This window comes from Mytilus trossulus, chromosome 11, assembly GCF_036588685.1.
Source record: "Mytilus trossulus isolate FHL-02 chromosome 11, PNRI_Mtr1.1.1.hap1, whole genome shotgun sequence".
Classification (NCBI taxonomy): domain Eukaryota; kingdom Metazoa; phylum Mollusca; class Bivalvia; order Mytilida; family Mytilidae; genus Mytilus; species Mytilus trossulus.
The window spans coordinates 24,719,373-24,743,809 of NC_086383.1; the positions used below are offsets into that span (position 1 = coordinate 24,719,373).

The window sequence follows — 24,437 nt, forward strand, 5'->3', positions numbered from 1 at the left end:
TCTTTATTTATTTCATCTTTTAATTTATAAATGCTTGATTTTCGTACAAATTAATAACGTTGTATAGCTTCCGAACGTATGCTATGTAAGCGCCAAGTATTGATTTGTCTTATGCCTTCTTAGGCATTAGACTGGTACTTATTTAATATTTATTTATTGGTTTGTTATGACTTTAATATCTACCTCTGTTTGATGGGGTGTTAGGATGCACATCTCTTAATTCTAAACATCACAAAATGTGTACAATCATCTCATACATTCGAATAAACAGTGTAGCAGTTAAGATTAAAAAAAAATTTAAAAAATGTACAGCTCGTAACTTGTTAACTTTTCGCGTTGTTTATCGTAGGTGTTCCGTAATTTGAACGGGTGCCACATTGGGAGCAGGATCTGCTTTTTGTTCCAGTGCAATAGAGATCAATCCCGTTTTTATAGAGTTTGTGTTGCTCAGTCTTAATATGGTTTTCCATGTTGTATTTTGTATACATTTTGTACTTTTGAATTCCTTTTCTTCTTCATTTTGGTAAGGCGTTGTTAGTTGTCGACTTATGCGTTTGAGTGTCTATTTGTCGTGTTTCCCTGTCTTAAGCATAATTATGTTTTACTAATACCAAATGCTTACGTCTTACAATTGGGAGGAGGTATCTAAGGGCACTTATTGGGAAAGGATATAAAAGTGTCATTGTTGGTACAGGATACCTAACATAAAAAAAGATCTCAACAAGCGACCAAATGACACATAATTTAACAACTATAGGTCAACAAACGGCCTTCAACAATGAGCCCATAATGCATAGTCAGCTAAAAAATAAGTTTCTTTGAAACACATAAAATTATATCGTTCTCGGATATAGAGAACATTCTACGGAAAACATTCTACCTACTAGACAGATTCGTTCAAAGGGACAGCAACTATTTAGTGTCTCGTATATGGAGGCCAAAATCTAACAACATACCAGAAAAACTGTGAAATTTTTATGAAGACTTTTAATGCATGAAAAAAAATCTAAAAGAATCCTAGCAGTATAATCAAATAAGACACCAGTAAACACATACATCGCGTTATAGACAGAATTCCATTTATTAGATATTTCCGTTTGTTCTTTCTATGTTACATGACTAATCTCTCTCTGCTACACTATGTGCAATTAACGCGCGTCTGGCGTATACAAAATTTAGTCCTGGTATCTATGGTGAGTTTATTTACTAATACCTTAAAGACAAATTGATTATGCAGCTACTAGTATATCATCAAAAAAGTTAGTTTTTAATGGTGACTTTTGTCCGTCATTATTGTTGAGTGTATTGCTGTTTTCTACATCGCTATTTGTACCAGTTAATCTTTGGTGTGACCTATGGTTAGACTCGACGAAAATGCCGGAATCATTTGAGCTGCCATCTTTTGAAGAAAAACCTCATTGTTGTCAATCCCGCTGTAAAGGAGCTTTGATGTAGATGTATTCCCGTTTCTTTCGGTTATGACTTTATCAGCTGTGTTATCGATAGAACCGACCGCGTTCGTTGTTTCTGTAAGCAAACTATTATTAATGTTATCTATAGAACCGATCGAGTTCGTTGTTTCTGTAAGCAAACTATTGTCAATGTTATCGGTAGAGCAGTGACAGTTTATCATCGATGGTTGTTCGGAAGGAATATATTCTCTATCCTGGTTTAAGGTGATATCTTTAATATCAACACAGGTAGTGTCATAAACAGGACAACAATCAGATGTGTCAGTTGTATTCTGTTTATTAGCTACATGTATACTAGTTGAGTCCAGTTTGCATTCGATGCCTTCTTTTGTCATCTTATTACTTAAACACACGTGTGAGCACAGTTGAATTGGTTGATAATTCTGGTGAATGTCTGTTATATCGCGCTCTATATCTCTACGATGGCCGCTATTGCACGACACTTTATCGTTGTAAAGAAGAGCATATCCTGATGTGTTCTCGTCCCAGACGTGGAGTGGACCTCGGAATCCATATTTATCTGGTCTGCATAAACTTCCATAAGGCGTAAAACATCCTAAAAAGTTATAACCTATCCCGTCAGTATCAGGTATACGAAGACCCGGTTGTTTAAAAATTTCAGAAAGACGCCATTTTTGTGTCTTTGTTACTTTTACATTGTTCGTCTTTTGAATTCGTGTTTGAACTTTTTCAGCACGACTTAAACTTTTCTTGGGTGAAACATCTGTGACTGCTTCCAAAATGTGGCATCTATTTAGCGTTGCATCAGACTGTTTCAAAAAGTTCATAGTACAACTAACAGCATGGTCCGCGAGCAGACGTACTTCAGCTTCCGTTTTCAACATGGCAATTTGATATTCATACGCAAACCCTAACTCTGACGCAATGTCTCTCAGTGTTTCCAATATATCATGATTAGGAATGTCTAGTAATTTACTCTCTATTCGTGAAGCTCTTGCACGGCGTACAATCTGATAAATTTGACGGAAAAGTCCTTTTATACTATATGCACCCTTCATTCGACAGGCATTCTTTATTTTATTCTTTTTTTCACTAACAATCATGTCAACTTCGTCTTCAAAAGTTGCACAGAAATTAACTGAACAGTTACTAAACGCTTCCGGAAGTGACGCTCCGTTCTCCTGAAGCAGTTTTGCATACTTCCGGTGTTTCTGAACAAATCTTGCTACAAAGCGGGTCACAAATACATTTCTTGTATGATCGATTTCCGGAAGTGTTGGATATGGCGAAATTTTTCTTTTGCTAATTTCCATAGATTCCACCATGACTCCTGTCAAAGAGAAAAATATAAAAATATACAATAACAACAATCATTTAACATGAAAAGGAAATGTGAAGAATGTCTTTAATCTATCTTACCTTCCGTTATTTTATTTTTTTTATATTCAAATAAAATTATTATAAAAAAAATGTGTAATGTAAAAGTTTAGTCAAAGATTGGGAAGTGTTGAGCACTCAAAATCCAAACACATGAGTAATACAGCTTTAGTTGTCGTGATAGATGCTTTCGTTTCTGTGTTCTGTTTTATTTTAGGTCATTTGTTCCTGTACTCAGCAGACTTGTCATTTATTATCCCTTCTTCGTACTCAAGGACTCAACTCAAACAAATATGTTATTTAAGGAATGACTGTAATATTTTATTCTGTCTATGAAGAAATAACATAACAAATGTGGTGCAAACTGAATAACGAGCATAGCGGGTTATTTAACAGTGTGCACCACATTTTTATGTTATTTCGAATAGACAGAACAAATAATACAGTCATTTCTTATAATTTAATTCTAAATTCCCTTTTTATTAAACCGTAGAAAACCATGAAAAAACGTTGATAACGTCACGGTCACATGACAAAATTATGTATATGGGCTAATAACAAAATAACGTCAGCCAATCAGAAGACGCGTTTCATCCAAAATTAAATTATAAGATGATAGACTAATAGTATTGTAATGAGCTTTCTATATCGATATATGAATACATTATTTGTATGTGCATGATTCAAATAAAATAATACGTCCTGCATTGATTATTTGATTTATTTTCCAATGTTCAAAGCCACTTTCAACACTACTGGCTGTTTCGTGGCGGCCATACTTTTATTTGTAAAGGAAGCCTGGAGAAACCGTCAATAACGTATCAAAAGCATAAGAGTAATGCTGGAAAAAAGACTTCACAGTTGAATTTCACTACGTTTATAAAGAAGAGGTAAACAACGAAAGGGATACAAAAAGAAACGTATGTCGAAGAAAAACAGACAATGCAATTTGTCATTTTTGAACATTTCGGGAAGACTCATATTAGTTTTTTGAGCGGTTAAGAATTTGTAACTTAAAACAAAATATAAGTTATGATTTGTTATTAGAAATCTCAGACTAAATATAGCTAAAATGTGAGGTTTCGAAGGTCAATAAAAACATGCCTGCGTCAAAGGATAAGTTATTGAAGGGTTGGTAGATGCTGAACGTCCGGTGGCAAGTATTACATGCATCCTCATGACAATAAACTAAATGCCAACTGGATTCTTACATTTTGAAAATAAATTTCTTAGGAAAACATATAAAGGCAGACCCATATTCATGACTGACATTCCTTGGCTGTGACCTCTTGTAGGTTTACTTTTATAAATTGTTATTTAGATGGAGAGTTGTCTCATTGGCCTCACGCGCACCACATCATCCTATATCTTATTCTCGGCGGAGATACATTAAAGGCTTACCTAAAACCTATACACTATCCTTTCTACAGCGTTAGGGTTTATTTCTACTTTCTCTTTTAATGTACCGCGTCAATTAAGCACCTACCGTGAAAATATAAGGTTAATATTTGATTCTTTTTGTAACGTTGTTTAGTTAGTGTCAAAAAGAATTTATTAAACATGTATTTTGATTTCGTATCTATTGAACACATATTAACTCAAAAATGTCGAAGTCCTAAAACGACTTCGACGATCTATGCTCGAACCTTAAGGTTCATCAATTTGAATTAAGCCACGATGTATTTTCTGAATTCTAATCAAAATTGAATGTCTGAATCTTAAACGATTTACTTACAAAAATTATTCAATACCCTTGTATCTTAAATCCTTAATATGGCGTCAGATAAGAAAATGAAAATAACCAAATAAAATTTCCGTGCACCTAATAATAAACTCTAATCAATGATTTTTATCAAATCGTGTTATTATGTCCTTGATGATAATTCAATTCAGGTAAACAAAAATGCACACTATTTCAGTATTTGACATATTAAAATCACATATTTGTATACATTTTTACATAAATCAAATCATTGATATTACTGCTTTCCGTGTTTAAGTTATAGTTTATTAAACATGTCAACGTATATCAGTGTATAATATACATGGGGAATTTGTTCAGGTTTTATTTTAAATAATATGTGCTAGTGAGTCATTGATCATCTAGTTGTTGTTTATATCTAATGAGAAGGTTCATATCAATACATTGTGAGGAAACATGTATATATTTTACAGTATTGGAAGATTCCAGCATGTCCGTACAGAGCGTATTCATAAAATTGTTTAGAACATATGAAAAGAGAGTGTGAATGGGATTTTAAAAAGAGAGAATAATGGGGGGGGGGGTATAAAGAATAAGGAATAATGAGATGTTGCAATATAAAATTAATGAATACAGAAAAATTGACTTTAAGTTATCAAACAGAAATTAAGGACCCTCTTCCATTCAGACCTTCATTAGAGCCCATAGTGTAATGGTTAGTGCATCTTCTTCTTGTTTCTCTTTCTCTCTCTCCTGTTGTACAATTTGCGAGTATGATCTTAAAAACAATGATAGTCCGTTGGAATGGGGCGATAAATGGCCGAACCGTGTTATGAGAGAGCAATATCTCTTGCACGTAAAAGACACCATTGAAGATTTCGCAAAAGAGCAGGCAAATGCCGCTACTCAAACCAGCCAAATGGGAAGGTATTAAACAAAGTTGTATTAACTTGCTTCCCTATCCACTTAACTAAAGTAAATAAGAAAATAGAAATAATTAAATTATTGAATAAATGGTAATTTAATGTCGGTGGAAATCTAAAGTATAAAGCGAGATCTTTATATATGTAATAATTTATACATCATGTATCTTTATGTATAGCAAATTGTACTTAGTGAGGAGAAAACGCATAAATTTACAGTTTTTTGACATAACATGAGTTCACATATTATATGAAGGTGGATACTTATAGTTAAATATTTCATGCTTCAGTTGTTTCAAAATAGATGTTAAAAAAATCATCATATCCAATTGCTTTGAAATTGTTCTTCCGATACAATATATAATGTTACTTTATAACAAGTGATAGTACAAATATTGATTACCTTACTTGTGTTGTAACCGGTAGATCCCCAAGAAACACATGTTACCGTAAAACAATCAACGTATGATATAACATGTTATATGCATCATACATAACATGCATAAGTCACAAGTAATGTATTGCCTGATGACACATTTAACAAAACAATTATTAATGCACACTTTTACCTTTTCTTTATATGTGTGAAGATTGACAAGGGTTGACAACCTTAGGTATCCTGAGTCACACCTAACCTCGGATATTGTTATTGATCTAAGCAACAGAAGCTTGATTATGGGGCTCTTGTGGGAATCACACCTAACCTCGGATATTGTATATTGATCTAAGCAACAGAAGCGGAATTATGGGGCTCTCGTGGGTATCGAATGAAAAATAAATTTCATTATCGGCATGTCAATCTATCGCTCAGCTAACACCAATGTGATAGTTATTGATTCCCATTAATCATAGAATTGTTAAGATAACGTGAATTTATAACATCTAATAAAGAAATAACGTCTAATATACATAAAAATCAATGTTCCTTTCAATAGTATTAGACATCTAAAGTAGTCGGTGTATATGGGTACATAACATAACATTTCACTCGCACTAGCGTCGTATCCATATTCACACATTCAAATTGTTTTAATTACTATTTAAACAATATAAGAAATACAGATTCCATCACTACAAAGAGTTTGTAACGATTATTCTTCATTCAGGAGTTTTAATATTTATAGCGCGAAGCCATGCCGAGCTCTTTAATTAATTAAAACTCAACTGTCTACAGTTGCGAAATACCAGTATCGTAATACACGAGTGATTGTGATGGAATCTGATTATGTAGTGATTTTGATCTTTCCTTTCCGAAGATAGGTAGAACGTAGTATTCCCGATATGTGGCATATTCAGGCGTGGTAGCTTTTTCTTTAAAAGTCACCGTAGGAAATTCAAAAGAAATGAAAACAATTAAACGTCATCATTCAATTTCGAACAATCATTTGCACAAAAAATAGAGAAATATAATTACCAACTAGAAATAAGAATAACACATCTAACAACAATCCATTGTGTGCATATTTCAAAGAGGAACTTACTTCTGTAAGTTATACGTCATGTAATTATGGAAATGCCAATTGTAAAGAATTTTACAAATTATTTATTTTTTGTAAACTCATTAAACAATCATACCATATTTACTTATTTTTATATTGAAGATACATTGAAGGAAATAATTGTAGGCGTTAATACATGATAGTTTCCGGTTGGAAATATAACACCCTCTAATAATAAAATTATAAGGAAGCTCTTAAAGAACCACTATGTTATATAAGTGTACATTCTTACATCAAAGTAAAATGTACTCTTAACATCTGTATATTATATTACCATGTAAGGCATTGCAAACTGTCAAATCAGAAGTACTTTTAATATCTACGTTTATTTCTGCATTTTTTAAAGAATAGACGAAATATTGTCAATAAGTGCTGTACAGACACAAATAATGCAATAAAATGTTATAAGATTTGATCTTTTATAAAGTGATCATACACGATTTTCACAATAATATAAAAACAACAGCGAAATCATTTCTCAATTTACTAAATTTAAATATCTATCGAAAATTACAGTGTATGTATGTGCATTTGTTTTTACAAATTGTGACTTGGATGGAAGTTTGTGTCATTGGCACAGCTATCATACATTGTAACTTCTTAATATTTACATATGATCTAATTCTGTTAAAAAAAACTTCGTAATCCAAATCATGCAATAAAATTTTAATTCATATTTCCTTGATAAATTCCCCTCACAGAACAGAATGATATATCATCAAAAGGAAGCTATTATGGTTTTATTTGGTGAAGTTGAAATCATCCCATTCGTAAATTTTACGGACGCCAGTCATCATGAGTCGGTTGACCGTTAGTGAACATCTGTTTCACTGATGATCCCGTCCCCTTTTTAATTTCAACAAATGTTTTCTACCAAATCTATTTGCCTCATTGTGTTCATCTCAATTTACAATTCTGAAAAATTATGTCCCCATTTTCCCCTCACCTTGAACCTCTTTGTCTTTGTTAAACATCCATTTTACAAACAAGAACCCAATTTTTGTTATTGTTGAATGGCCATTTTTATATATAACTAACCATAAAGCTAACAGAGATTTAAAAACTTTAATAAAAAAATGAAAAATATATTGTTAAAAATAAATTAAGAGTCTGATGAATGGATCTGCAGATTTTAAAACTAACTTCTTACACGAATGCAGACTGGCCACCATGATATGGCTTGGGTTGATAAAAGTGACATAAAACAAAAACATACATGAAGTTAAAGTCAATTTATTTTCATGAAGACGTATGTCATTAAACATAGGGTGTATTTAGCGCTAAATAACTAGTATAATTCTGCCACATTTTCTATGTGCCTGTCCCCAGTCAGTAGCCTGTAATTCAGTGGTTGTGGTTTGTTCCCTGTACCACATTTGTCTTACTTTCATTATTTTGTTCATAATTGAGACAATTAAGTTTTCAACTTTGAATTTTTTTTCCCTTATACATGTTATGAGTCATAGCTTTATATAGTATAGGTTACAATCAGGGTTTCCCCTGGGTCAATTATCATTTTCTCCTAAAAACAATATTTTTCGCCACTGTATTACTTTTTTCGCCAAGAAATATAAACATGCTTTAATTTCGTTTAACATCCCCCTAATTAAGATGAGTTTTCCCCATTGTTGTCATGAGTGATCTCTCAAACTTATCTTCGAGTCTACATTGTAATGAATAAACACTGAACAATTATCTTTTAAAAAGAAGAACTTTATGGGGAAAATTGATTATAGTTTGAACAACTTTAAAAGAAGGGGACTTTTCTAGACCATCTTAAATGAAAAAGTTTTTATCGCCACAAATATCATTTTTTGCAAATTGATAAATTTTGAAAATGGCAACTGCCAGCGGAAACCCTGGTTACAATGCTATTACATGTTTTATGTATCAGACAAAACAATCTGATGGAACTCATATTAGTAACTTAGATATACTATTGAATAAGGATCTCCATTATCTAGGTGGCTCAGACTGAACACTATCTAAGTATGGCACATTTATTCTTATCAAATGATACAATTATTAAAACTAATACAACCATGGAAGGGCTGTATATATAGTCAGTTAAGGTCATATTAAACTCCTGTCATCATATTTATGAAAATTAATTAATGCATACTTAAGGTTTGAAAAGCTTCTATCTTTTATGATCTTTTATTTTCTGACTCTAAAAATCCAGTTATATAATATAAAAAAACATGAAATAAAAAGTTCTTTAATAAAAATAGAAAACACATGGCAAATTAAAAAAACAAATCCCTGTAAGCATGAAAACACAACTTTACATATACCGTATAGTGGGTTATTTTCGCGGGTGTAAAATTTCGCGATTTTCATTGAATAAGGTATACGAAAAATTTTGGCGGTTATTATTTTGGCGGATTCAACATTTTTAACATTACCTTTGCATGTACACTTTTAAATTGGCGGAATTTATTTTGGCGATTTTGTTCTATCCGCGAAAATAAGCGGTATAGTACACTCTTGATGCATTTTAAAGCATTTTAGAGTTCAGATGACAACCACTTTTGACTTTAAAACGATTTTTTTATATCACATTCTTGATAATTTATTGACCTAGTACAAAATTACAATAAGAAAATTGATTGAGGGCACTGGAAAATAAACATGGCATTCAGTTCCCAATAGGAATAAAATATTATTGCATTAAATATTGAATATTAAATCATTATGATAACAAACATGATGAATTGGATATTTATCAACTACAACTATGAACTAAGGAAAGATAACTCCAATTTTGAATGTTGCTGTAATTATAAATCCAATGGTAAATTACAGTCATGACAGTATAAAGCAGATAAAATATTTAGAATTAAAAAAAATATGCTCACATAAGTTTACATGAAACAGTATAAGCTTGGATGCTAGTTGTATGCATTTAATATCAGGTACTAGTATTTAATCTTGTTATTAAGCTTACGTGTGAGTCCAACAACATAAAACATATTCTATACAGCCTTTTGAAACCCTATAAATTATTTGTTCACGATTGTATTCATTTGACCATGTTGACAATACAACTATGACAATATAAAAAGTACAACCTTAAAGGTAGTTCAACAGTTTAACATAATTTATGAATTATTAAATGATGATATCCGACCAATGAAAGCTGCACTTGAATAGTTCATCAGCTGGGCATAACAATCCTGTAGAAAGATTTATTGTTATAATGTTGAATCAAATCTTTTTCTGAATGAGAAAGTATAAAAAAAACATTTTGTTTATATCATAGACTCAATAAAAATAAGACAAACATAAAATTATCAGAAACACTGTCTAGCTACATGTGTATAAATACTTGATTTGTTTAGATGTCAGACAGAATAAACAGCTGCGCCATGAGCGCATGATACACCGGACGTCTTATGTGGAAGTTATATGCAATAATCATAAATAGTTTCTGATAAAGTTTTAAGCAATAACCATATATAGTTTTTGAGACAAGGCGGGAAACCCCTCACCCTGTTTTTTTTTGTTCAAAAAACTAAATATCACTAAAATAAAATTTTGAATCAAAACCAAATAGTATACAGATCTTAAGATTAATATAACAAAGAAGTGTGTAAAGTTTTAAGCAATAATCATAGATTATTGTTAAGATACGGCGCGACATGTAAAAAAAAACTCCCCTGTTTAACAAAATACTCAATAACTCAAAAATAAAATTTTGAATCATCGCTAAAAAGTATACAGATCTTAAGATCAATATAACAAAGTGTGTAAAGTTTTAAGCAATAATCATAAATTGTTATAGAGATACGGCACAACATGTAAAAAAACCCTCCCCCTTTTTTACAAAATACTCAACCACTCAAAAATAAAATTTTGAATCATCATCAAAAAGTATACAGATCTTAAGATTACTATAACAAAGACATGTGTAAAGTTTGTAGCAATAATCATAAATCGAATTTGAGATATGGCGCGACATGTAAAAAAAACCTTCCCCATTTTAAAAAAATACTAAATAACTCAAAAATGAAATTTTGAATCATCACCAAAAAGTATACAGATATTAAGATTAATATAACTAAAAAGTGTTTAAAGTTTTAAGCCATAATCAAGAATCGTTTTTGAGATACAGTGCGACATGTGAAAAAAACACCCCCCTGTTTAAGTTACAAAGTGCCGTAAATCAAAAAGTTTAAATCTAATTTTCACCAAAAAGTATACAGATCATTTGACCATCATAAGAAACAACTATATTAAGTTTTATGAAATTTGGATAAGTCGTTCTCAAGTTATGGTGCGACATGTTTACGCCGGACAGACAGACAGACGGACGGACGGACAGATGGATGGACAGACACCGGACATGTGTATACCATAATACATCCCGTCAAAAATTTTGACGGGTGTATAAAAAAACACAATAAAATCTTAAAAATTCTCTTTGCTAATAATTGCCAATTTACAAAATGCGTATATAGTATTTAACACCCCTATTACATGCAATAATAATATTTGTCCATATTGCACTTATATATAACATGTGTAACACATTTGAATAACTATTCTATTTATGTTTAACTTCTACTTTAAAGTAATGGTAGCACTTTAGCCATATGGAACATATCAGATATATCTGTCGGAGTCTGTCGTCCATAGACACTAGTTCTATATAACATTTGATGCATCAATAACATTGTCTGTGGATTAACGTGGTGGAATGTAACAGAAAACTGGCTACAGCAACCTCCTCCCTATAAAAAACAAGTAGAGAATGGATTAAGATTTAACAAGCATTCTGTGAGAATTGCATGGCAATACAAAGCCCCCTACTGATTAAAAATTCATTGTTTTGGAACGAAATTCGAACTTGATCTTTACTTCATTGAACTTGGCATGGTGTAAACTATATATATATATATATATAACAAATATCAAGTCAATAAATTCAAGTATGATGAAAAGAAGTTTTGAAAACTGATTATTTAAGGAACATGAGGAATTTTGTAAATCAAATTATCATAAACTCTACACAAAATCATAAGTCTGAAACAAAATTTGAACTTGATCTGTAACTTGTCATGATTCAACCATATACCAATTTTAAAATCAATATATTTCAGCATGAGAAAAAAAATGCTGAAAACTGATTATTTTTGTAAATTGCAAAGGACCATAAATCTGCATGAAATAATCAGACCAGGACAAAATTTGATCTTGATCTGTAACTTGTCATGATACAATACACCAAATATCAAATCAATCATGTCAATATCTTCAAGCATGAAGAAAAAAAAAGTGGAACTCTGATTTGCTGAATGGATGGACAGAAGAACAGAGTGCAAACCTAAAGTCCCCTTTGACTTGTCGGTAGGGGACTACAAACCACAACGATATAAGACTCAGACAGGAAACCCATCTCTTTTGTGAACAATATATAATCAAAATTTTTAAAAACTTTAAAACTAGTCATGCTAGTGGGGTAAATATCAACAGTGTCAAAGATAGGGCAATCATAACACTTGACAATGTCTATCATAAGAATAAATGTATCAGTTATCATGTTATGTTGATAAAAGCATCAACATGCTCAAGAGGTCAAAATATGGTCTTCACTGAAGCCTGACTGGAGAGGGATCCTTCTTATGCAGTCAGTTGGCCCACACTCATGAAAATTTCTGGATCCGCCACTGGTTTCCTACATGTACCCACATAAAAAAGCAGCAGGTTTTTTTACCAGGGAAAATGTCAACATACATTTTCAATGGTCTTTTTATCATGTTTATATAAATTTCACTGAGGTGGTATGAGTTATCTCCCATTGGTCATTAATATAACAAAAATTTAGCTATGAGCTAGGAAAAACACATACTGTACTTTTGTTCATGTAAACATATTCATTTAAAAAACAAAGTGTACAATACTGCCAATATGTAGAATGATTTAGCTTTACACATTGAATTGAATATATTAAAAATATAACACATTCTATACATACATAACATATGTTCAATTAAAGATATTCATTTAACAGGACTTGTGATTGTCTCATATTAATGTGAGAAAATTCTAAAATTTCATTTAATATTTCAACATTCAATATATAAACTTACATCTGTTACCCCATTCCAACTATATTTTTTCAGGTATCGGGGAACAGTTCCATAAAGATGCTGCCACACCTTATCAGTATGGAATGTCTCACGTCCATATTTGTCATATGATACCAGCGGAGGTACACCCGCCATCTGTAGACATTTACCAATGTCTAAATCTTCATCCTTCCCGTCTGGTGGGCAGCCATTTTCTTTAAATGCTACCTCGATAACTTTCTTCAACCCTGTCCGACTAATCACATACCCAGCCCCACCACTCATGTAACCTTGTTTTAAATGCATATTGAAATGGTAACCAAGGTAACCTGGTAAATCAGGATTATGGAATGATAATAAAAATCTTAAATTCTCCATGATCACGTAGGTATCATCGTCTGCTTTTAATATCCAATCGTAATCCTTCAAATAGTGAAGATACACATATCGCAACATAAAACGTACTTTTCGAGTCAAATGACTTTTTGATTCCGTCACATCACAGGAATTTAATATGTCTTTTTGTTTTTTGTCAGTACACATGACATAAAGAATTTTATTACATCTTTTCCCCCATGTAGCATTGACAACAGGAATCTGTTTATTTAAATGGCCACTTGTTGTTATAACAAGACAAAGTATTCTTACTTTCTTGAACATTTCATCTGCTGCTGTTGTATTTTCATAAACTAAAATGAAAATTGTAAAAAAAAATGATAGTATAACTGTACAAGAATCAGAATGACAGTAAACCAGATTTTTAACATTTATTTATGTCCTGGCACAAGAACACAGTTATTTCGTAGTGCATTTCTTTTAGACAATAAATTCAAATTAAAAAAATTGCACCTGCTCTTTCTCAAACAGATTTTTTCAGTGTAGTGTACTACCAGTGAGACAAATAATATAAAAATTATAGAAACTTCTACCAGCTCTAACTCAAAATATTGACAATTCTGTGTTAAAAGGGTGTAAAATTCAGTTTGACAGCTTCAGACGTAATAAAATTTGACCTTTTTGAACTGGACCAAATCACTACTTAACATAAAAATTCAGCACCCAAATCTTTTAACATGTAATGACCCCCCCCCCCCCCCCCCTTCTTAATATTTCATGCATTTAATATCAAGAAAAAAATTGGGAAAGTGTATCAAATAAAACATGCAAGTTATAGATATAGGAAGATGTGGTGTGAGTGCCAATGATTACACTAGGGACTATATTGGTAGACGACTAAAACCAAAGGATGATAACTGAGTCCTTGGACCTCCTGGCATTTTGGCATTGTTTGTCAATATCACTATTAACATGACGATACCCAAATTGCACCTATTTTGACAGTATTTTAAACTGTTTTTTTATGATCATTTTGTGTTTATTTTGTAGCCATATCCTTCTTTATTGTATAGGTACATCAATTTGATTTTCAATCCATATGGAATCATAGAAATATTGGTCTGAACTGACCTCCAAACCATCATTGATTCTGTAATGAGGAGTACCCAATTCCATCTATGCTTAAATTCACATCGTCAAAAGTCGAATAACAGAGCTTTTGTTTAATTTCTTCCAAATATTTTGAACAATTGGATATATTTGTCCATGCTTACTCTTCATTTTTAAAGAAATGGATACTTGTAACATATTGTATTTGCTAATTTTAAAAAGATGACATTTTGATGACGTTGCATGGCGACGTTTCAGTACATTTTGCTTTTTCAGTAAACACTTCATCTGTAGTTAAATACTGTGAACCTTCTGTGAATTTTAATATATTTACCTATATGTTAAAAGACGTGCAAAGTATCAAAGCATATAATAACAAATTTTCTTGTCTCTATGAAATCTTGTGAAATTGTTGCTGCTATTTTTGCTAAATAGATACAATTAGGGTACTCAGTGCAATCTGGGTACCATTATGATAGGACCAAAACTCCTAAATGGTAAAATCTACAATTATCAATATCAAACTTGACCTCTATTTTGTCAACAGTAACAGCATTTTAAGATTTGAAAAGATTTAGTTGAATGGTTCATTAGTAAATGCATCAATGTGACTGAAAACGCCATTTTTCAATCTTTCAATAACCATAACTCCTGAACAGGAAAAGTGAAAATAGCCATTATTGAACTTGACCTCCATTTTGTCATTAGTAACAACATATCTAAATTTGAAAAGCTTTGGTTGAAAGGTTCATGAGCAAATGCACGTGCACCACTGGAAACACATTTATTCAAGTTTTTTTAAAAGAACCATAACTCCTGAACGGTAAAAGTCAAAATTGTCATTATTAAACTTGACCCCCATTTTGTTGTGAGTAACAACATTAATAAATTTTACAACCTTTAATTTGTTTAAACAGTTCTTGAGAAAATATACCAGGAACCTCAGTTTATGTTAGAAGTCCAATATGCGCTAACAACTTCACGACTGCTCTCTCTTTTGAACATCATTAAGACATGATGAAAATTAAATGTTTCATAAATGTATGTACAACAAGTTTACCAAGTGTAAAATACATTATTTTATTTTCAGTTGTTATTTTCACTCACTTGTTTTATCATTTTGAAATTCTTGCGCAATTCTGTTTACGTCAATTTTTGTATGGAATGAAGCAAACCAATCCACTAAATCTGAAAACATAAAATCAAATTCCGATAAAAATATTTGCTACTCTGTCTCAAATTAACAAGTGTTAACCTTTTTACAAAGAATGATGTACATTAATAAAGGAATTATACAGACAGAAAACAATTAAGTGTTCATGTGCTTTTTTTCAAGATATAGTTTAAACATATTTATTTATAGTGGATTGGGAAACAAATTTTGCAACTTAAATCAATCCCTTTCCACTTTGCGGGTGCGAGTGCTGCCTTGTAGCGGCATTAGCCTACTCTTTTTTGAAATCTACAAGGGTGTCTTTAACATGCAAGAGATATTACTCTCTCTTAACACTGGTCAGCCATTTATGGTCCCCTTCCGACAACTATCATCGTTTCCTCAAAACCATACTCGCAGATGGTGTCAAGGGAGAGCCGAAAATTGAGTTCCTGAAATTTTTATCCCAAATAGGAATCGAACCAGGAACCTTTGTGTCAGTACTTAGTTCGATGTACTAACCACTACACCACGGCCCTCAGATATAGGCCGTTGAAACTTTGGAGGGAAATTATTCTCTGTAGATTTTTTATCCAGGGGCTGGAGATTCCAACTATATCTATATGTATCCATTCAAATCATTGATTGTCCACACAATAAAAAGGGGGGGTCCAACCCTCTGGATCCGCCACTGTCATACATTTACCATTAGCATTTTTTTTCTGTTAAAAATTATTAATTAATAAAAAAATATATACAGTATTCGGTTGTATATAGTACGTAGTTATGTATAGTCCACATCCCCTTTTTATCCCTTTAAAATTGAGAAAAAAGTTTTGCAAATAATTTGTTTTTTTCATAAATGTCTAGTACACTGTAAAATGCCTTTGAAAAAATACAGATAACACATATTTAATATTAAAGATTTCAGAAAAGATGGCATTTTAAACCATATGTTATCAAATGATGAAAAGAAATGTAAGGGTTATTTGTTGGCAAAATTATTAATGGTGTATATAATACAGGGATAATACCAGATATAGGATATTGAATATCAGGCAAAAATTCAAAAAAACAAAAGGAGTGAACATCCTATAGTTACTTCTGACGTCAGAATCTGTAACTTTGGGAAAACGTAAGATAAAAAAAGTCAAAATTATTATATATATAAATATATATATAGGGAATCAATGAATCATGACTGTAGCCGACATTTAGTGAGACACCCTCTTCTTACCTTCACTAAGAGTGACACAGAACATTGAGGTGAATGATATGACACAAGCCGCACACAGGTACTTCAAGTATAACTTCCAAAATGGTCGGTGATATTTCAGACATAACCTGCCTCTATACCTGTAGATAAAAAACATTCTTAAGGTGTTTACATATCTCAACTTGTACGATTCGCTCGTGTATGTAACAACGTATTAGATTTTAGTGAGAGAAATTTATGTATTACTGAAAAATTATTACACCAGGGTTTTCGATATCACAAACTGGTCAAAACATTTACTAAATTTTATCACCGGTATAAGGAAATAATTCGTAAATATAACTCAACATGCAGACATCTTATACGTTTAGTTATTTCACACCCAATTTTTTATTGAAATATTCTTTATAAAGCACAAAAATGTCAGTATTCTCCTCAGAAACTAACAAAACCTTTAAATAGACTTATTAAAAGGGGATATAGTTACGATACTGTTGTCAGGTCATTAAAGATTGCATATTTTGGCTTTAACATTGATTCACTGATAGGGTCTTTGCATCGGAACTAAACACATTTATTTCTAAAAAAACAGTTGTTGGCATGACACGGGTTATGTTCTTCTCATATATTTTATGATAGTATGATACTAAACCCCTAGCGGGAGGGATTGTACCTGATATTTATATGATGAAGACATAATCTTTCAATCAGTTTAATTGAGGTCTGGAGCTGGTATGTCAGTTAACTACTAGTAGTCTGTTGTTATTTATGTATTATTGTCATTTATATTTTCTTTTGTTACATCTTTTGACATCGGACTCGGACTTCTCTTGAACTGAATTTTAATGTGTGTATTGTTATTCTTTTACTTTTCTACATTGGCTAGAGGTATAGGGGGAGGGTTGAGATCTCATAAACATGTTTAACCCCGCCGCAATTTTGCGCCTGTCCCAAGTCAGGAGCCTCTGGCCTTTGTTAGTCTTGTATGATTTTAAATTTTAGTTTCTTGTGTATAATTCGGAGTTTAGTATGACGTCCATTATCACTGTACTATTATGCATATTTTTAGGGGCCAGCTAAAGGACACCTACTGGTGCGGGAATTCTCACTACATTGAAGACCCATTGGTTGCCTTCGGCTGTTGTCTGCTCTATGGTCGGGTGGTTGTCGCTTTGACATATTCACCATTTCCTTTCTCAATTTTACTATTTGTTTTGAGATCATAAATTCTAGGCAATCTAAACAATCATGACAATCATGAATTGATGATCAATGTTTTTAAATGCAATTTCATTCCATATACATGATATATAACTGGTAAACAGAATAAACTAAATTATACACCTGATATATGTAAATTATTTAAATCTTAAAGTTTCTTTTGTTTGTAATTTTAAAATAAAAGACAATGTGTTGTTGTTCACCAAGTTTGCAGATATTTAATCATGTTAATAGTTTGTTTCAATTTGGGACATTTTTTCTACATTTGCTATAATCATTATCATGATTATGATACACATGTTATGTTTCAGCTGTAACATATCTTTTATTTAGCATGGATTAAAGACTATTTGATACATAAAACATATATATATGCAAACTAGACAATATAAAAAAGAAGATGTGGTATGATTGCCAATGAGACAACTATCCACAAAAGACCAAAATGACACAAACATTAACAATTATAGGTCACCGTACAGCCTTCAACAATTAGCAAAGCCCATACCGCATATAGTCAGCTATAAGAGGCCCTGATAAGACAATGTAAAACAATTCAAGCGAGGAAACTAACGGCCCTATTTATGTAAAAAAATGAACGAAAAACAAATATGTAACACATAAACAAACAACAACCACTGAATTACAGGCTACTGACTTGGGACAGGCACATACATAAATAATGTGGCGGGGTTAAACATGTTAGCGGGATCCCAACCCTCCCCCTAACCTGGGACAGTGGTATAACAGGACAACATAAGAATGAACTATAAAAATCAGTTGAAAAAGGCTTAACTCATCAGATAGACAAAAAATAAAAGTGGACAAGCCTTTTAAAACAAAAGTAGGCAAGCCTTTTATTTTTGTCAATATCATAATGCAAATAACACATAAATGTAACTAGCCAAGGTTTTTGGTATAGGAAGATGTGGTATGACCTCGAGTGTCAATGAGACAACTCTCCATCCAAGTTACAATTTATTAAAGTTTATCATTATAGGTCAAGTATGGTCTTCAACAGGCTCACACCAAACAGCAAGCTATAAAGGGCCCCAAATATTATTAGTGTAAAACCATTCAAACGTGAAAACCAACGCTCCAATCTATATAATAAACGAGAAATGAGAAACACTTAAGAACCACATAAATAAACGACAACTACTGTACATCAGATTCCTGACTTAAGACAGGTGCAAACATTGATTGCAGTGGGACTAAATATTTTAATGGTACCAAACTGTCTCCCTTTTCTGAAACAGTATTAATTTTGTATACCTGTACATTGCACCTTTATCCATAGTACAATGTAGTAGGTTCAAACATACATTTAAATTTAGAAACCATGTTAACTAATTTTACATACCTCATTTTGGCTATCATTTGAGAGTCCTTAAATAACCTTCAACATGTTCAAGGTATCATTCTAAATATTTACATCTTTATGCTGATGACTTCACAATCAATTGTTTGACCTGTTACAATCTGCTTTCCAGGATTTCTGAAAAGATAATTGAAACCCTTCAGAATTTTCTCCTAATACATCCAGTCAAGGGTACTACATTTGTACTTCAACTAATGTACAAGTAATTTAATTATCAAAGAATGGTACAACATCAAATTGCAGATAATGCATGTATACCATGGTTTTTCCTAAACACACTTTTAAAATAAATTATTTCATTAAAACATCCAAAGAAAAATTGTTATATATATATTACACCAATCATTGAGATATATTATGTCATTGATCAATGAATGCTTTAAATCAAACAAGCAATCAAAGCAATCAACTTGTACATATTTCTATCTTTTCAAAGATTTCTAGAATATATATATAGTTATATACCATACATGCCATATTATGCCCATATACAATGATATAACAATGATAACACATATAAATATCTGAATAAGTGTTAAAAGTAAACTTTAATGCCCTTCATCCCTTAATCATGTTAATCCTTATATTTTTTTCATATGACCAGATGACCATGATGACCACAAAAAAATTCTGCAGATATTTATATTTATTGGTATATATATGACGTTGGCAACATTGTTGTACATGTTGAAGTCTCAAGACACATATGCTATCGGACTATGACTTTAAAGTTTAAGTAAATATAAATCTTTGAAATTGAAACACAAGGTTATGGACCACAAAAGGAAGATTGTGATTGATTTTTGGAGTTTTGGTCACAACAGTTAAGGAATAAGGGGCCAAAAAAGAGGCCCAAATAAGCATTTTTCTTGGTTTTTTTTACCATAACTTCAGTTTCAGTACAATGCAAATAGAAATCTATGAAATTTAAACACAAGGTTTATGACCATTAAAGGAAGGTTGGGATTGATTTTGGGAGTTTTGCTCCAGTTTAGGAATAAGGGCCCAAAGGGTCTAAAATTAAACTTTGTTTGATTTCATCAAAAATTGAATTATTAGGGTTCTTTGATATGCTAAATCTAACTGTGTATGTAGATTCTTTATTCTTGATCCCATTTTCAAATTGGTCTACATTGAGATCCAAAGGATCCAAAATTAAACACAGTTCGATTTTAACAAAAATTGAATTCTTGGGGTTCTTTGATATGCTGAATCTAAACATGTAAGTAATACTTAAATTTTTGATTATGGGCCCAGTTTTCAAGTTGGTCCAAATCAGGTTCCAAAATTAATATATTTTTTTTTATATCTACTAAAATTGAATCCTTGGGGTTCTTTGATATATATGCTGAATCTAAACATGTATTTAGATTTTTTATTATAGGCCCAGTTTTCAAGTTGGTCCAAATCGGGGTCTTACGTCTTAAGTTAAACTTTGTTTGATTTCAACAAAAATTTAATATATATGGGGTTCTTTGATACATTTGTATATGCTGAATCTAACCATGTGTTTAATTTTTTTATATTTGGGTCTGGTTATATTGGTCCACATTGAGGTCTAACATTTCTAAAGAGTCCAAAATTGAACTTTATTTGATTTCATCAAAAATTAAATTCTTGGGGTTCTATGATATGTTGAATCTAACCATGTATTTAGATTTGGAATATTGGACCATAATACATGTAATAGGTACATTGAAAATGTCCAATTTACAATTTTTAAGATTTTAAGTTTAGGTTCTTAGACCACATTCATTCTGTGTCAGAAACTTATGTTGTGTCAACTATTTAATCACAATCCGAATTCAGAGCTGTATCAAGCTTGAATGTTGTGTCCAACTGTTCATGGTTCGAACTCTGCTATCGTATAAAACTGCGCCCTGTGGAGCATCTGGTTAATATAAATGTAGGGAGAATGAACCAAGGATGAAAGACTCTTTTGGGCGAACAAACTCAAGGCAAACATGTCATCAGGGCGAACAGACCCAATACCACCAGCAGGATACAGGTATGATATCAATAAACATGATAAACCAAAACAGTAGGAAACAAGATTTCAAATCTAACCAATTGGTTACAATATGTTGCCATGTACAAATGATGTTGTCTGGCATCACACCTGTGTCCAACATCTCTTTTACCATAACAGCTGGCCACGACCCCTGCTTGCCTGGCAAAGCAGCTGTTTGATTCAGTGTAATATCTGTCTAGGTGCCATGCCTCTCCAGGGCTATAGAAATTTAACATAACTTGTCATTGGCCTATAGTAGGGGTTACTTTATACTGTATTAGTTGTATTAGTTACTCTAGTTTTAATGGGGTTTGTGTAGTCCAAATAATTTAAATGACGTCTTGAACGGTTCATGCCCAATACACTTTCGCACCCTACACGTTCCCACCTCGCACGTTCAATCACACCCAAGGTCTTTGCACTCTTCACGTTCGCGCCTAATTTTAGTTCAAATTCCAGATTCATAATTGTTGTTTTAAATTGCTTAGGTTTAAATACTTAATGTATTTATTTAGCTTGGTATGAGTAAAACATTGAAGATTTTAAATGAAAAACACAAAAGATAATTGTTTTTAACAGCTTGATCCCTTTGATCTGAAACAATGAAACAATAAAATATAACCAAGACGTGATAAAATTTATTCAACACACAAAAAAAACGTAGTCAGAATCTCACTTTATTGTAAAACAAGTCAATGATTGAAACATAGTTAGAGGGATACACTAACCAAAACATGATTAAGAGTTATTCAACACAACATAAAATGTTGACAGAATCCCACTTTATTTAGAAAGGATTGTTAATTTTTTTAACAATACACATGATACACTATCCAAAACTTAAATAATAATAATGCTGTCTCACTTTATAATGAGACAATGACAACAAATATACTTATAGGAATACACTTGCCAAAATTTGATTACAAAGTTAATAAACACATATATATACATACAAAACCAATAAAAATTGGGCGTGAACATGTTGTGTGCGAACGGACTATGGGCATGTTGGGTGCGAACATGTAGGGTGCGAAGGTGAAAGGGGGCGAACAGACCCTGATTCGTCTTGAACATGTTGAAAGGCTATTATATATACCATATTCTTTTTCTTTTGGCAACTGTCAGGTTTTGCTGAACAAATGCTGAAAGGCGTCAAAGCAAAAAATAAAATGTACTTTTAAGACTTCATAATTATGTTGACTATGGCTCGTGTACATGTTCAAAAGGTGTAGCACAGTGTTTAGCTTTTATGTTGTAAAATTTATTTTTGTGTGTATTTTTGTCGTATTTTGCCATTCATAAGAGCCTGAGACTACTATAACAGTAGTCTCAGTAAGAGCTAAAGACATGCACATTTCGTCTCTTTTCCGTAGAGATAGTTTGCCTCCATGCATTAGTTTGTTTTCAAATAGAACATATCTGCTTACCTCAGATTTTAAGCAATTTCCTAATTGTGTATTATATCAATCTGAAGGTCTGTGTCATCAAAAATATTATTTTTATTTTCGTAGGTATAATCCGGAAATAAATATTGATGATTAAAACTCAATTCTCAACGGAGAGGATACGATTTGTTTACGGAAATTCGTACAGCTGGACATTTAGCGGTATCGGTTTAGATTCCAAGTATGTCCTCTCCGGTTTCCCGTTCGTTGTCTAGGCATTTGTGCGGCATCCGCAGTGACCTTATCCTTTATTTTGTATATAATGATTGTTTTTTTTTTTATACTATGCATTTTTTTATATTTTTGAGGATGAGCGAGTCGGGTGAGTGGGTGTGTTCGTATGCTTTATTACATTGTACTTTACTAAGTATTGTTTTGGGGAAGGTTAACTTTCTGGTAGACAAATTTTAGTGAACTTTGGTAACATTGTGCGAAACAATGATATAGAGAAGGAGATTTGTATTAGACAACTTGTGATGAAGGATAACACCTCTCATAGCTGGTTTATATATGTGGACGCTATACTCTCATTGTATGAATTTGAATCTATTTTTGACATTTTAAACTCGATTCCAAATAGAGAAAGCTGGAAAATCTATGTGAAATAGAGAATAGAAACATTCTGGAAACAGAAGATAACGAATATGGCAGAATGAAAGTCTACTCTTCGCTTCTTGCATCCTATGTCAATGAATTGTGGAACTGTTCATAACGTTTGGGCCAACACAGGACTTGACTCTATTTCTATTATGAAAGCTAATGTAAAAGCTAGGTTACTTACAAGAGTGTAAACACTGCAATCAAATCGTATTAGATTTAACAAGTATGAAGTAAGTGCGATATGTCAATTGTGTATGGATGAGATCGAAGATACTGAACATTTCTTGCTACAATGTGCTAGTACAGATACTGTGAGGAATCAACTTATTCCAAAGCTAAGAACTCTGCTTTATGACTTTAATCATGAAATAGGAAATTTAGTCTTCTCAAACAATTCAATGCTATTGAGAGTGATTTTGGATGTCTCTAGTCCACAAGTTCCAATATTAATACAGACTTTATTTATGGAGAAAATTGAGGCCATAACAGCAGGAATGGTATATGCCTTGCACCATAAAAGATGTTCTATACTGGATTTAGTAGGCAGCTAGGTCTCCGACAAAGGTAACGTTGTTGTGGTAATCAAAAACTCTTCATCCTTCTAGAATTATTGTTGACGTCACGGGTATTTGAAGTTCATAACTACTCTGTGTTTATATAAGAAACAAAAACAGATGATACCATTCCACCCGTAATTCGGTATTCAAGAAATACTTTTCAATCATGATGATTTCATGGAAGTCACGGAAGTTTCAAGACTGAAAGTTGCCGAATTTCTAATATTATAAAAAAAATAGTGAGTTTATAAGTTTGATTATAAAATTGTCAGTTTAAATCGATGATAATTTGCTCTATATTTAAAGAATTTGTCGAGGTGAATCTTCCATACACCGGATGAAGTTACGTTTAGAACAATTGTGTACTGAAAATCAATGAAACATTTGCCACTGGACATT

The 24,437-nt window shown here is 32.1% G+C and overlaps 2 protein-coding genes across 3 annotated transcripts; both read right to left on the reverse strand.

Moving 5' to 3' along the window:
- Positions 1-969: 969 nt before the first annotated feature.
- Positions 970-6,126, reverse strand: LOC134690910 (uncharacterized). Of its 2 annotated transcripts, none has more exons than XM_063551074.1 (2): positions 6,005-6,126; positions 970-2,763 (listed from the first exon to the last, which is right to left on the reverse strand). In XM_063551074.1, the coding sequence occupies exon 2, from the start codon at positions 2,756-2,758 to the stop codon at positions 1,337-1,339; it is 1,422 nt and encodes a 473-aa protein (XP_063407144.1). In that variant the 5' UTR covers positions 2,759-2,763; positions 6,005-6,126; the 3' UTR covers positions 970-1,336. The 2 variants fall into 2 exon arrangements, with proteins under 2 accessions (XP_063407144.1, XP_063407145.1); XM_063551075.1 differs by lacking the exon at positions 6,005-6,126 and adding an exon at positions 4,546-4,638.
- Positions 6,127-8,151: 2,025 nt separating this feature from the next.
- On the reverse strand, positions 8,152-22,977 carry LOC134690911 (glycoprotein-N-acetylgalactosamine 3-beta-galactosyltransferase 1-like). Its single transcript, XM_063551076.1, has 6 exons — positions 22,864-22,977; positions 19,405-19,539; positions 16,842-16,960; positions 15,559-15,639; positions 13,027-13,694; positions 8,152-11,667 (listed from the first exon to the last, which is right to left on the reverse strand). The coding sequence occupies exons 2-6, from the start codon at positions 19,419-19,421 to the stop codon at positions 11,503-11,505; spliced, it is 1,050 nt and encodes a 349-aa protein (XP_063407146.1). The 5' UTR covers positions 19,422-19,539; positions 22,864-22,977; the 3' UTR covers positions 8,152-11,502.
- Between the last annotated feature and the right edge of the window lie 1,460 nt (positions 22,978-24,437).